This window comes from Suillus discolor (assembly GCF_016758755.1).
Source record: "Suillus discolor strain FC423 chromosome Unknown F5147scaffold_452, whole genome shotgun sequence".
Taxonomy (NCBI): Eukaryota; Fungi; Basidiomycota; class Agaricomycetes; order Boletales; family Suillaceae; genus Suillus; species Suillus discolor.
In genome coordinates, this window is record NW_024541699.1 from 1 (window position 1) to 15,583 (window position 15,583).

Sequence of the window (15,583 nt, forward strand, 5' to 3'; positions counted from 1 at the left end):
TATCGCCAGGATCGACCTTCAGAGGATACAACCCTCTCCACATCTCTACCCACTACAACCAGGGTAAAATCAAGCAGGCGTACTACAACTACTTGAACTTCGGAACTTCCAGTCTTTTGTACTGGCCTGTCGAGGAGGAGCCTGGGCATTCAATCCCCCTCCCGACCCTCGTCCCACCGTTGTCGAGCGCCACTGTTCAGTGACAGAGCTCCAACCCCCTTCCACCCGCAAACCAGACGTCGCAATCATCGACAACACGACGAACACGTCCCCAACGGTCAACCAGCTGACAACCCAAAGATCGACCGCCTCTACGAGTGAATACGACCGTGAGCGCTAGCGAGCCACGCAACCCCACCCCTGAGGCAGGACACCTATCGTTCGTCCTTTGAAGCTACACGACTCCCCTCTTCACCATCACCTTGGCCGACCGTAATTCTCACCCTGTCCCCTACCATCACCCCCCAAACGGACCTTTCGTATCCACTCTCGGGACGTACCCCCCTTTGACCCATTGGTCTCCCGGTTGAGAACCCAAACCCCCTTTCCACCTCATGACGTCGTGGATGACGTGCACGCGCACAATCCGTGCTTAACCTCGGACTTCCCCTCTCTCATGCACACCGCCCATGCACCCAGAACTTTACGCGGCACTACACCCGTGAAGACACCCAGGGCGACGCCCTGAACCGCGCCCACATCGAAGCCACTGAGACCACCCAGATCTATCGTGCCAACGTGATCTGCCGCCAATGCCGTGAATACGGTCATAAACAGAAGCACTGCGCTCAGTACTTCTGCCGCATCTGTGGGCAATTCGCCCCGAAACACCTCACCCCTTCTGTCCACGACTTGATGGACGGAAAATACTGCGCCGAGGACCCTCCTCGGACAGATTCTATTCCGATATGTGCAAGCTTGAAGCCGCGTATGATCAGGAAGCCGCCCGCGTCGAACAAGAACGCGAGGAGAACACACTCGAGGCCGCCGATTGGCTTGCAGACCTCGACTTCGACCCCAGCTGGTACGACAACCAGGATGATTAAGCTCGTTGAGCTTGAGCCTTGAAACGGGGGTAATGTTACAAGTAACATCGGTCACGTGGCCCCCCTATCATTTTCCCTCATCCTCGCCCTCACCATCTACCGGCTCGTCCTCCTTTACCGACTTTCCGTTGACCGGATCCTCGGGACCGTTCCCGTCCCTCGCATCGCCCGCCTCTATGCACGTGCACGCACGTTCCTCCTTGATTCGACCACCAATGTGGTCCCGCACCTATGACTCGGTCTGACTCGTGCCACCAATGTGGCTTTCCTCTTTCTGTTTCCCTTGACTGCGGATTCCCGCACGTTGTATTCTTACCGTTGGTCCGTTCCAACGTTTCTCGGTCTCATTCCACATTCGACCACCCATCACTAATCCGGCTATGTTGCCAACGCACCTATACCACATTCGCTATCCCCTTTACCCTTACCTACTGTGCGGTAGCCTTGCCCTTAACCCTCTCCACTTAGTATAAGTAGTCGGTCACCCTGTACTAGATTCTCTAACTTGAATCTACTCAATCTTCCCTGGAACATACTTCCCTCTGAAGCCCCCTCAGCTTCAGTCTCTAGTATCTTTTCTTAGTTGCTCATCGCGACTAAGTCTACCTCGATCAACCTCATCGTACGGACAAGACAGTCCTTACCTTGAGCGACTTCACAGACATCCGTCTACGAAGTCACGTGACACGCGCGTACTGTGACCGCTGCCGACTCGTCGTCGCCAGTCTCACTTGCTATACCGGACCCTTCCGGTTACGTCACGAACGTTAGCGGACGACGCCCCTCTTAGGGCTCCGCCTAACAGATCTATTTGAGTGCGTAACAGCAGCTGACTGAAGGCCAGTCCTTGTATATAGATATTGAGGATATTGATTTGAACATTGTCAGCAAATCACTTGATTAAATAATACGACATATATATCCTTGAAATCTGCTTCGGGACACCGAATAACTTCGATCGATACCTTCATAAAAGTGGGAATAAATTATGCAGCTCCCTAGCACTAAACGACCGCGAACTTCACCAAGGATCACACACCACTGCCAGTCGATATATGCACACGCTCCTGAAAGGCAATTGAGGTCATACCAGTCACTGCATCGGAATCAGCAACAAGTTTAGCGTGGTATTCTCGAACGCCAAGGATCAGGTGTGGTCCCAGCACAGAAGTCTGCACGACCTGCAAAATCTGACTAAACCCATAAATAAAGTCAGCGGACAGAAAAGAGTCCTATTAAAATGATAAATTGTGGTAGCGTACATAGGCAAGTGAAAAATTGACATACCATTGAGCGTATTGAAGAGATATTACTAGTGAGCCAGAAGGAAGAAGCAGCAACAGAGCTATCATGTCCGACTCATCAGTGGTAAAAAGGAACAATAATCGCAATATGAGCTCACCAGGCAAAGTAAAGCACGTGAGTTTTCATCAACACCATGAAACAGCCCTCAATAATCCCTCCTGCTGAATGTTGTCGCAGTTCATGGAAGTGTTTTACCACAATCCAGATTGCGAGACCTAGTGTGAGGACCTCCCACGCAGTGCTGAGTATCCAAGTAGCAGACACAAGAAGTAGGATATCTTCCGGATAGTCAATCTGGCACTGATAAGTGCCGGAGAGAATGAATTCCTCTGGTATTCATCAATGAGCTCCATGCACATTTATTTTCATCCACAATTAAGCTCACCCCCTGAAACCTGCATGGTTGTCATTACGGTGGTCACTCCGTTAAGAATGCTGACAGCCAGGAAGGTGACAATGAGGAACATCAGGATTTTTCTGGATTGCTGATACATGGCATGCAACCGAGTAGTGATGTGCGGGCCCGGCTTGGCCTGAAAGCCCCGGCTTAGGCCCTGCCTGGGGGGGCTTGGGCTTTGGAAAACCTCAAGCCGAGCTGTGGGCCAAAGCCAGGCCAAAGCCGTGGCTCGGCTTGGGCTCATTCACGGCTTTCAAGACTAAAATGAGTTGATATTCAATCTATATATATTGGTAATTGTACAGTACCTAGATGTCATCCGCTGAATCAATAAGCAAAGTGTTCCACTGTGACAGAGTTGGTGACGAGTTCGAGACGCCAGAAGGGAGAACGGCTGCATCCAGCGCATGAGTAGGTCTTGGGAGGAGGTGGCATGAAGGGGTGTGATAGCAAGCATTGATTTGAACGGAGTGGTCATCGTCTGTCACGGAAAAACTGGTGAATCACTCACCCAAAAGTCTACAATGAGTCACTGTGATTCACCAATATCCTGTCGACGCTGTTCTTCTTCCGCCTCCATGCCTACGGGGCCTACAGAGTCGAAACGCGAGGAGAGTGTTCTAGAAGAATCAAGATCCTGAGCAAGGGATCATATGCAGCTAAGTGGCACAGGCTGTAGTACCACCTGTACAGAATGATGTGTGAAGAGGGCAAACCACCACAAGATCGAATTCTGACAGGATTAAATGAGACATTAATATGGAGGGTTGTAGTCCACGGCAGACTTAGAAACTCAGTGAGCTGCCGACAAAAACACGTCGAACAGAAGTGAAAAGACTAACGGTGAAGACAACAAACTCTCTGCATCACAGCCGCATATTATTTGTAAGCACCAGCTGCCACATCTTTGTCTCCATGGGACGCGTGCTGATCAGAAGACGTAGTGAGCATATAAATGACACACCCATCTGCATTTGGACATGACCCATTACCTGATGTTGAGATGAGGGGGTTAAAGGTCTAATGAGACATGAGAAAAAGTGAGGTTGCTCATGATTGGTGGGTGCACAACTCTCGGTTGGGCTGGATGAGTAGCAGTACACGTCAAATTAAGATGTCATTGAGTCCGTGGAAGTCTGTAAAATCGATATCAATGGGGGAAAAAAAGCCACAGCTCAGGCTTTTCAACACCTCAAGCCGGGCCCTGACTTGGGCCCAGCTCGGCTCGGCCTAATCAGGCTTGGCTTTGGCCGGCCCACGGCCTGAAGCCGGGCCGTGCACATCACTACAACCGAGTGACCATGATGACTTGCAGCATATTTCAGTCAAGTCAACTGCTAAGGCCTAAGGTCTCGCAAGTGCCAAGCTTACCCCACAGAATTACATATGCCACATCAACTATCCAATTCCATACGTTGTATGAAATTAAGCCTGACCAGTCCAGTGAGTGACCAGCCTCGGGTAGCGCACACTCCAAAGAGACTCACATCTGTGGCAGTATAGCACGACAGTCATTAGTGAACCAATAAGTTAGTAAAGAACCACACCCACTCCTACAGGGCACCATGGTTAATTGGAGAGGAATGGCAGTCATATGTGCAGAAGACTCACTGTATCTGACAGCAAGATGGTCGGAACACTCACTGAATGCCATTGGTCAGAAGAAGCAAAGACAACAAATCACGATTTACTGAGACATATGCAACACGTTCATGCTGATTATGAGAGATAGACAATTAGCACAACACCGATTGTGTAACCTTCCAAACATACACAGCAGATAAGATTCCAAGGTAGCACACCTAAAATACCTTCAAGTCAGCACAACATGGCAATGGTGACAAATAAGGTACGTGCACTGAGATACATAACCGTCATTAGGGACCAGCATTGTCTCTGGAATCAAATATGTTTTCGTGTGTGTTCCTCTGACACCAGACTCTACTCACCCAGATCAGCTCCACCTATAGAACTATTTTCAGCAAGATGCCAGCTGCTCTGGTCATAGCATCGACATACCTCTTGTCCAAATGTAAGTGCTGAAAGTACTTGTAAGAAATCAGCAGTCCTTGGATATCATCATGCTCACCCCAATCATATGTCACTCCAACGAAGGCAGCAACTGCAAGGCAGCAGTAGAGGTTAGATTGAAATATTGACAGGATCAAATCCAACTGCTCTCCACAAACCGAAAGAATAGCTAAGAGAACGATTTGCATTGATGGTCGGCCACCAAGTGGGATCATCTGAGACCATGGTCATATTAGTGCTGCCGTGGTCTGGTTCGGTCCGGTTCAGAGGGTCCTTGATGAGAACCAAGAACCGAACCATGGTTTGGTTCTTTAAAATTGTCGAACCCAGAACCAGACCATTGAGAACAGTTCTCAATGGTCTGGTCCGGTTCTTGTCTGGTCCGAACGCGAACCGAACCGAAAATTTTTCAAGCAATGGAAAAAACATTCACAAGACATCTACATGACATTGGGTAGCTAGTCTAACTGCATACCAACTGCATACCCTTCTGCCTCTACTGCTGCTGACACATGTCCATTCTTATAGGCTGCCTTCATCAATTGTAGCGCGGAGAAAGTGGATGATGCGAGTGCGTTGCGGCGCAGAGTTGATGTGATGCCCACGCTGGAGAAAGCGCGTTCAGAGGGAACAGAACTGCCTAGAACGGAGAAGGCGTCCTTTGCGGATGTAGTGGAAGAGGATGGCTGGGCAGAAGATGCGACCTGGGGCAATGGTACTTTATCGTCAGGATCATTAAAAAAGGTAATTTCAGAAGCATCCTTGAGGGTGCCGTCAGCGTTCAGAGCACAGCAGTCTTCAGACATCGTCAGGCAAATAACTCACAGTTTTTTGGTCGGCACCCTGTTTTATGCATGGCACATAGCCTAACACCACAGAGCGACAATATCCAAGGAGATCTGTTAGAGTTGAGAACCGGTGGAGGATCATGACTATCCAGGAAGCATATAGACTAGAACAAGTAGATATCTGATATCTGTGATATAGGTAAACATATGTCAGAGTCTTGAGAATAAATTGATTAGTACTTACCTTCAAAAAGGCTAACAGTAGCCTGATTAACAAATAATGCAAATCTCGAAGACGGTGTTTTGATGTCGACATGGACACCGATGTCGTCGTGGTTGGTGTCGAAGTCGAGGGAATTCGAAGGTCAAGGAACGGTTCGGGAAGGTTCGGGAAAGTCGAACCAGAACCAGACCACTAGTGAAGGTCCAGATCCCAGAACCGCTTTCCGGTCCGGTTCTGGCTGGTGAGGGAACCATGGACCGAACCACAGAGAACCGGACCAAAAGTCCGGTTCGAACCGTGGTTCTGGACCGGACCGCGGCAGCACTAGGTCATATTGGTAGAGAATTTGGTGTGGATAAGAAGCAAACTTGGTAGATGAGTATGACAACAACATTCGCACTATATATATGTATACCACCTTCCAGTGCGAAATGGAATATCTATGCAATCCACGTAGATGGGACTGTTGCGTGGTATGCATCGGGCTGTCATACCGTATGCTAATTAAAGACTCGTGACTAGTCTGACATATTTTTGACAGTTAGACTGGTCGGCAGCACAGAGTTCGAATTTTAGCAGGGTGCCGGTTGTGCCGGGTGTCTTTAGAACCGTTTGTTTATGTCCATGTGATGATCAACCTCAAACGAAAGTTTCTGCGTGTTTGATAGTCGACAGTAACTACTTCGACCGGCACAACCGGCATCTGCTAAAATTAAAACTCCATGCTTCGCCTCCCAAATCTCTCCGAGATGGCGCTACGCCACCTTACGCCACTCGTCCGTGGTTATATAAAGCCCCTAAACGTGAATGTGAAAGTCAACGACCGGTAATATTGATGTTCACTCCATTGAGTGCCGATTCCTTATACTCTTCGCAAGCAAACGAGGATGAGCCTATTTGGAGGTACAACCACTTGTTAATACATGGGGAAAGGCAAGCTTGGGCTACACATGCACTAGCGAAAAGCTCGGTACTAGTTGTTAGCAAACACTACTAGTAGAGGCGTTGACATGGGTCACGACGGTATCGCTTATACCGGATGTGCCATATGGTGCGAGAAGTTAAAAAGTGAGTGGAACGTATTGCATCAAAGGTGCAAGATAATGACCATAGCGCTGGTGATGCTATATATATGATGAATCAGTCATCACCAAAAATTCTTCTTGCACAGGTTGTCAGAGTAGTGAGGAAAGAACCGAAAAATTCATTCCCACCCTTCTGTGTCAGTTAAGCTCTTGCACTGCGCCCTGAAATATTCCCAATCATTCGTACTGGCAGGGAACCACCCGAAGCCCCTCGACTTAGATCCGGCTAGGCACACCGTCTAACAGGCCTGACAACGTAGGATGCTCAGGTGAGCAATCCTGTTGTCTTGTACGAATATATTATGATGTACTATGCTCCACTTCGTAACTATTTGTACGGTCAACCTGTAGGGACAGTAAACTGAATTTACAGAATAAGTATAGGGATGATACACTGTAGGCCAACGATCGTCGTACCCACCATACACCCAATTCGGGATTGATCGAGTGGATCAAAAAATACGCTACATCCGAGTCTGAGCCGATGCACATGAAATGCAGTGACGAGTGATGTGTGCGAGAACACCCTACAACCAGTCACTTTCAGCGACATGCGACGATGGTAGGGAGTGATAGAATAGTCCAACAAGATGAAGATTACTGTGATGGTTAGCTTCATCCACTAAACAAATTGGTTTAGCAGCTATGTAGTCATTGCAAATGGCGAGTGTTACGTATGACGAAGAATGAGCTGGACTACAATGTAGACCGTGCCATCATCCTCATCGTAACTCTAGAATCCAAACGTATGGTCACTGAAATTAGGGACAGGAAGTGATGCAGTCCTCACCATAATGGGGTTCTATGCGGAGTTTTCATATGTGGATTCAACTGGATATCATGGGATGATTGGTTGCCCCTGGCGCAACCATGGGGCCTTTTAGAGCCAGTATTCACCTGCACGCGTGAATATAAGAGAACCTAGCATAGAAATCAGGAAACGATGCAGCGGTATGGGTATGGTGACTGCAAGAAGTTATCATCAATGGGCAAGATAACCTGGATGAGCCTTTCAGGGATTGATCGATCAAGTAGCACCGTAAATATTTGCCCTGGATGTGATTGTTGCTTGATGCTTGTGAAGTATTCATCCTGGTGCAGAAACTGCGGTTGTATCGGCAAGATGCACAACCAATTCACATTGCAAATGTACGCAATTTGGTACCATTTCAGACAAACTTCAAAATCGATTAGATTGATTCATAGAGTTCAGTACCAGTAGTGGTGCTACTGATCTTATCGATGCAATAGGACCAAACATAGTCCTGCGGCAGTTCCACTGGGTGGAAAGGGATCACGGTTGGTCGCATCTTGGTCCGTGACATGGGACATTCAACATTGTGAAGATCGAAAAGAATATTCTTGAGTGCCAGTTTGAAAGCATCGCAAATTTTCAATAGCCACATGGTGAGAGAAATCCGCTTCTGACCGTGTCTTCTTGACAGGGGACGCGTTTTTTTCACGGTGCTTCTTTCAATATCAACGTCAGGTTGGCATGATAAAACTGATCCAGGCCCTGCATTACCGTCGAGTCAACATATCGTCCATGGGACCTCGATTGTGATGTATTGGTCACAGAAATACTTGACCCAGCGGTGGCAAAAATGCATTTGAATGATTGAGACATAATGCATAATGCCTTGATTTCGACGATGCTGTGCTGGAAAGGACGATGTAGAAGTTTTGATTGGCGCTGGCACGTGCTTCGCGGAGTCTCAACTCGCGACGCGTGCTGCCCGTGTCGCGTTTTGTCCGTTCAAAGTGGGGCTCGGGCCTCGGAGAGCAGCATCGTTTCTCGTGAGCACGTCTGCCAATCAAACCTGGATTTATCCCGGTAATTCCGTTCTAAAGCTAAACGACCCAGTTCGACAAATTAAGGACCAGGCTTTTCCACACTCTTCACGCAGAATCATTCTTCAACTACAGCATGCGAGTTCTTTGTGTGGCAGAAAAACCTTCTATAGCTCGTTCAATCAGCTCAATTCTCTCTGGTGGTCGTCTGGAAACAGTAAGCCAGAGATTATTACGTACCAACATTCTCAAATCCGTACATTTTGCTTCCAGCGTCCAACGTCTAACAGATTCATCAAGAATTTTGATTTCGATTACCCACAAACCAACTCACAATTTACAGTAACCGCCGTCTGTGGTCATTTGCTTGCCCACGACTTTCCAGAGGAGTACAGGCAGTGGAATTCTTGTGACCCTATTACACTGTTCGATGCGCCCATTCACACCTCAGTACCCGCAGACAACAAGAGTATCGAACGCAATCTCTTGACTGAAGCGCGTCGAGCGGATACCCTCATGATTTGGACAGATTGTGATCGCGAAGGAGAGAACATCGGGAGCGAGATTGCTAAGGTATGCAGGAAATCACGTCCACAAATCGTTGTGAAGAGAGCTAGATTTAGTGCCATCATTCCCCAGTGAGTATCTGATTCTCGGCCAGAGTTTTTTCACTAACAAATGTTCATGACCCCAGGCAAATTCATCGTGCTGCTCAGCACCCTGTTGACCTTGACATGGCTCAGGCCCATGCCGTCGAGGCGCGCATTTTCCTTGACCTGAGAATAGGTGCCGCATTCACACGTATGCAAACTCTTACACTGCAGACACGGCTCGCCCAATTTCGTGAAAAGAGAGAAGTCGTCTCGTATGGTTCGTTCGTCATCGAGCCACTTGTCTTTTCATGACACATTTCCGAGCAGGTCCCTGTCAATTTCCAACGCTCGGGTTTGTCGTCCAAAGATACAATCAAGTCAAGTCCTTCGTTCCGGAAGACTTCTGGTATATCAACCTTTCTGTGGATCGTGATGATAAGAAGGTCGACTTTAACTGGAAAAGGGGTCACTTATTCGAATCCGATCTCGTTGCTGAGATACACGAGGAGATTTTGCAGAGTCCCACTGCTAGAGTGGTGAAAGTGACACAGAAAGATGTCAAAAAATAGTGAGTCTTCTTATTTGTTTGAATCTTTCTAGACCGGGCTGAACATCCTAGCAAACCACTCCCATTGACAACCGTAGAGCTACAGAAAGCAGGATCCAGATTATTAAAGCTTGCTCCCAAGAAGGTCCTCGATGTGAGCTGAATCGAGATCTAGGCGCTTCTTTCTTTCCATCTGACCGTGGTCATATTCACCAGATTGCGGAGAAGCTTTACCAACAAGGTTTTTTGTCATATCCACGCACAGAAACGGACCAATACGATCCTCAGTTCAATTTTATGACACTCATCGAGAAGCAAACCGCCGATCCTGCTTGGGGAGGATTCGCCACTGGGTATGCTTCCCAAGGTTTTTTTGTGAACGCCAGACTTATACATGCCCAGCCTACATGAGGGCAATTTCAATACTCCAAGACGGGGCAAAAACAACGACAAGGCTCACCCGCCCATTCACCCCACTGCTCATGCAGGGAATCTTGCTGGTGACGAGAAGAAGGTATACGAATTCATAACTCGGCGTTTTCTTGCAAGCTGTAGCAAGGATGCGGAAGGCAAAGAGACAATTGTACAAGTAGATTATGGTGGTGAAGAGTTTAATGCAACCGGTGAGTACCTCTGCTGCGATTCAGACTCACGTTCACACCCTCGTAGGATTGATTGTCCTTCAGAGAAATTACCTTGAAGTATACCCATATGACAAGTGGTCGGCAAAAGAGATACCGAACTTTCAGGAAGGAGAGCAGTTTGTACCTACGGTATGCGAAATCAAGGACGGTCAAACTTCCTCGCCGTCTCTCCTCACTGAGGCGGACTTGGTTACCCTCATGGACAAGAACGGCATTGGTAGGTTTCCACATAGGACGATATTCGCCCCATTCTGATCATCTATTATTCCGCAGGCACTGATGCTACGATTGCTCAGCACATCCAGACGATTATCGACCGGGAATATGTCATTGAACGCATGGATGGTGCAACAAAACATCTCATGCCCTCGACGCTTGGAATTGGGCTTATAGAAGGATATAATGAAATTGGGTTTGAAAGAAGCTTATCAAAGCCGCAGCTCAGGCGTGAAACCGAACGCGGCATGGTTCGAGTTTGCGAGGGCACGAAATCTAAAGGAGAGATGCTCACCGAAAGCATCGAACAATACAGGGAGATGTATGTTCTCGCAAAGAGAGAGTTCGATAAGGTTGTATCTGTAGGTGGTCTGGTTTACACACTGTTGTCGTCTCGTTCACAATGCACTTTAGAGCGTGCGCAGGTACATTGAACGTAACGCAGGGGCGAACCAGGGTGGTGGCGGTGGCAATGGTGGCGGCGGTGGCGGCGGTGGAAGGGGTAGAGGTGCAGGCGCAGGAAGGGGTGCCGGTCGCGGAAATAATGATGATAATGATAACGACAATGGAGGACCCCCACCAGGAGGTGCCGGCCGTGGCCGCGGTCGAGGGCGAGGACGCGGACGGGGCGCTGCAGCTCCAGCACCGAGAGGCCGTGGACGAGGTGCCGCTAGGGCCGCCCCACCGCCACCTTCCAACGACATTGATGGTATGTAAATTTACGTTATGAGAGATGATAATTGATATGGTTCTCTAGATTCGAATGATGATATGCCTCCGCCTCCCTCGCCACCTCGAAGTCGTTCACGAGCATCCAATGTGACATCAAAGCCCAGTGCTCCTGTCTCGCGGACAACTTCTTCTGGGAGTAAACCTACATCCTCGAGGGTTATTACCCCGACAACTGCTCCCCGACCCAACCCCTTGCCTTCTTCAAGCATGACCCCCGAATGTGAATGTGGTATTCCATCTCAGCGCAAAACAGTCACACAGAAGTCAGCTCGTGAAGGCAAGCAGTTCTATGCCTGCGGAGTCGGTGACGGATGTGGGTTTTTCAAATGGTGCGACGACGGATCGATTGGTATGCCAGCGAATCCCACGCCGCTTGTCCCGGCCAAGCGCGCATTGGCTAGCGAACGTTCAGTGAGTTCATGTTTTGTTCTACATCTTGTTTCATACAGAGCTGTGTGAGCTTAATCAGGTCGACGCCGTTGCACGTCAATGTCAATGTCGTGAAGACGCGGCACGGCGTACTGTCAATAAGGAGGGGCCAAATAAAGGACGAATATTCTGGGGATGTCCCAAAGGAAAGGATGGGGGGTGTGCATTCTTCGAGTGGGACGATGAAACACCTAAACCTAAGAGCGCTGCTGGTCCACGTCCCATGTCGTCTCGATCAGCAACCCAAAATGATTCAACTTCCGGTAGCGGGAAGTGCTTCAAGGTTTGTGTGCACACGTAAAGACAAAGCCTCGAGACGCTAACCTTACATGTAGTGTGATCAAGAAGGCCATTGGGCGTCTGGTGAGTAACAGTAAAATTATGTGCTGTTAGAGGTTGCTAAATACATTTAGCATGTCCAAATGGTGACAGGACTAGTCGATCGAGGCCTGCAGCAAAGGCGGGAGGATCAGCGTCCGGTGATGCGTGCTTCAAGTGTGGACAGACAGGGCATTGGACTTCTGGTATGGTGCCGCATCTGTACATGGACGTCCCATTCATTCATAATATGACAGAATGTCCTGATAGTGGTGGGCCTGGGCCATCAAAGCGCCCAAAATCTACTTCAAGAGCTTCAAAGTCTTCGAGCACCACTTCCCGAGGGAGAGGTGGGAAGAGAGGTGGGAAGAGAGGGGCGTTCAAGACGAAAGGAGGAACGTTTGGCGCTCCAGATGATTTCTGAGGTTACACGACGAATGCGCTATGACTGTCGACCCGCTTAAAATGGCAAACCGACTTGATTAGAGCGTTCGTACTCTTTTGTGCTTGTCAGTTACTGTACATTTTAAGACTTAATCAGTGGCGAGTCAATCTGACAAGTCCTAATACTTTCTACGTTTGCGACTCGCACACTGTAGTGGACATCAACACTAGTGACAGGTGCATTATATTGGCAATCATGGTGGAGCGCTGAGCAATGTAACCGCGACTGTGCATGCGTGTCCAAGAAGTGGTGAAAAGCACTACGCTACGACAAAGCCCGAAGGTAACTGACTAAACTATGCGGCGCTACTCCACCCCTGGAGTGGGGGTACTCACAGTCTCATCCTCTACGTCCGTATGATCGGTAACGCGAAGGTATACCATTGGTGCGGCAAAGATCATGCTGCCGACCATTAGGCACCAAGTCGATAGGAAGATGTTCATATATCTGAAGTGCTGGTCCAGTGATTTGTTCACACAAAGGATTGAGGAACTCACGGGATTCCAGCAGCATCAGCACTCCATGCGCCTGCCGCACCCGCTGATTGCAGGGACTTATCTGTATGGTGCTTGATCAGTATTTAACTCGAACTTACAAAGTTAATACGCGCAGAACCCAGTAAACACGGCCAGCTTGGCAGGGTCGTTCGACATCGCGCCTATTAGCCAGTATGCATATGTCTGCAACATTGAATCCAGCAAGCCATGGACTATCATGACCCAGACATGTGCAACATAGGTTCCGTCTATGATGTCGATCTTGTAAGCATCCTTCATGGCTTCAGCGCGGGTATATGTCCTAAGGGACACTTCCATTGTAATCTGAGCCTGTGGTATTGCAGGATGACATACTTCTGGTAGAAATATGCCCAGACGTGGGAAGCGAAAACCACAAAGAATACGAGGCTCCAGCCGTAGAGGGCACGGACTCTACGCCGGACCCTTTTCTGGTCAAGAATAAAGTAACCGAGGAAGATAGATCCAAAGACCTGCGACGTATAGGACATCAAGCTATTCAGGGCGCGAGCACGGATAGTAAATATCGCGCCGTTGTAATTATTGTATTCTGCGCAACATATCAGCGACCACGCTGATCCAAAGAACAGTACCGTGACGAACCCCAGGTAAAGCAGTAGTTACTGGCAAAGAACATCGGGAAGAGGAAGATAATCCAAGGGTCGGTCTTAAGCGCCACGTACAAGCGGGACACCTCCGTCTTCCACGATGGGTAGCTGACCTGATTCACGTGAGTCCCGTCCGTACGAATCACCTTGTTTGGGTTTGCCATCAATAGTGGGAGGAATACGCCGACGAGGGTCAAAATCAGGAAGCCAACCTAGTTTAGTGTCAATCACTGGTAACAAGAGATTATCAAAAGACATACATATGTGCCATTGCCAACTAAGATGACAAGATCAATCAGCTCCGCGGTCAGTCATAGCCACAATATGCTTACCACTGTTGGTCTGACGGTGGAGGACATGAGCACGTCTTTCTATTCACAAACGTAACATATATATCACTCACGGTACGATTGAAACTGGTTCCAAATGCTACAGCAGAACCCATGACCCCTCCAAGATTGAAGATTGTCCAAAAGATAGAGATGAACGTGCCCTTCTGAGCCTCTGTGGGGTACGCCATCATCAAAGAACCCTGCGCGGTCCAAAGCAAAGCTGCACAGATACCAAGGATGGCACCGGCGGCGATAACGAAAGCACTCGCGTCAGGATGGATGTTGATAACACTGAAGTGCAACATTTCAGTAACATCACAGGATCGAGGTACGAGTCATCATACAGGAACGAAGCAATATACAACGAGTAGCCCAACGTTCCAAGTATCAGAGTCCACCGAGGGCCGAGGACATTGTTAATGGAACTGCAACGACATGAGTCGCCATGGGTCAAATCGACGACCTAATTGAAGTTATTGAACTCACCCGGAGAATAATCCAAAAAATGCAAAAGTCGCATACAAAATCGCGCTGGCGTTAGCTTGGACTTTACTGTTGACTTGGCCTCCGCCACCGAGACCAGTCAGTGCAATGAAGATGCCGGGGCCCAAGAAACACACGAATCCCAACATCGACACTTGGGTGATGGGGTGGTAGTAGTACCTCCTCCATCCTGTCGGACGTTTAAAGAGCGCGGCGTGCGGATGAACAGACACCTTGTTGCTGTCAAGTTTTTCGACCTCTACGTGTATCTCAGACATAGTAGTTGGAAGATGGACGTACGAGGGCTCATTATCAAGAAGGAACTACTATCTTCCTCTTATATGGTTAGTTACTAGTGACTCAAATGAATTGGAGGCATGCGAAATTCCGACGCAGTACATACCTGGTCAAATATTAGCACGGCTTGAATAGATGAATGCCTGGCTAAAACTTAGAATGGGACGAAAACCCACATATTACACATGAGTAGCCTTGATAGGCGCGGAAGGAACCGATGTGATTCAATTGAATCCATCACGATAATAAGTCGTGCACTGAAATCTGAACTGGGAGTCGCACAGCATTTGTAAAGACTTCGTGAACTAGAGGCGCGCTCCAGGTCTGATTATGATATGTAGAAACCCATCCGGTTAGTGAGCCACGAAGATGAATGGTGCGCTCACCAAAGGAAGATACTCGTGTCAAGATCATGACACGATTTCGAAGTTTGCCAGGTGGCCCAGTGGTTACCACGCACTAACCATTATCGAATCATTATTCATGAACCATAAGCCCGCAATGCTATTGACGTAAAGTTTGTTAGTGAAGCCGAAGAAGTCACAGTGCTAGGAATGAATGATTACCCTGAAAATGTGACCAGGGTCCGTTGCAGCCGCTGGAAGTTAGATCTTTTCCACGCCCGCAATTTGCATCCAATCGTATGTCGACTGATAATAGACGTTGGTCTTCTTAGACATTCAGTGCCTCATCCTCAACGTACGTGTGGTCAGTAACATGAAGGTACACCGTTGGCAAAGACCATGCCAAACGACATT

General features: G+C 48.5%; 3 protein-coding genes across 3 annotated transcripts; 1 reads left to right on the top strand and 2 right to left on the bottom strand.

Annotated features, from left to right (window-relative positions):
* Positions 1 to 5,644: 5,644 nt before the first annotated feature.
* On the bottom strand, positions 5,645 to 6,113 carry F5147DRAFT_736802 (uncharacterized protein; the record flags this gene model as incomplete). Its single annotated transcript, XM_041439435.1, has 3 exons — positions 5,645 to 5,748; positions 5,801 to 5,855; positions 5,890 to 6,113. Coding segments are annotated over 2 exons (279 nt in total), but the record flags the coding sequence as incomplete, so codon positions are not given.
* Positions 6,114 to 8,644: 2,531 nt separating this feature from the next.
* Positions 8,645 to 12,916, top strand: F5147DRAFT_842530 (DNA topoisomerase). The gene is made up of 15 exons (XM_041444421.1): positions 8,645 to 8,883; positions 8,940 to 9,304; positions 9,361 to 9,536; positions 9,587 to 9,827; positions 9,879 to 9,960; positions 10,023 to 10,159; positions 10,209 to 10,429; positions 10,476 to 10,667; positions 10,724 to 11,028; positions 11,081 to 11,375; positions 11,424 to 11,809; positions 11,859 to 12,110; positions 12,163 to 12,190; positions 12,241 to 12,351; positions 12,403 to 12,916. The coding sequence occupies exons 1-15, from the start codon at positions 8,803 to 8,805 to the stop codon at positions 12,567 to 12,569; spliced, it is 3,039 nt and encodes a 1,012-aa protein (XP_041284201.1). The 5' UTR covers positions 8,645 to 8,802; the 3' UTR covers positions 12,570 to 12,916.
* Positions 12,403 to 14,806, bottom strand: F5147DRAFT_809721 (MFS general substrate transporter; the record flags this gene model as incomplete). The annotated part of the gene is made up of 9 exons (XM_041443428.1): positions 12,403 to 13,037; positions 13,088 to 13,143; positions 13,217 to 13,388; positions 13,442 to 13,655; positions 13,709 to 13,925; positions 13,974 to 13,990; positions 14,122 to 14,336; positions 14,390 to 14,470; positions 14,532 to 14,806. The coding sequence occupies 9 exons, from the start codon at positions 14,804 to 14,806 to the stop codon at positions 12,896 to 12,898; spliced, it is 1,389 nt and encodes a 462-aa protein (XP_041284202.1). The 3' UTR covers positions 12,403 to 12,895.
* Between the last annotated feature and the right edge of the window lie 777 nt (positions 14,807 to 15,583).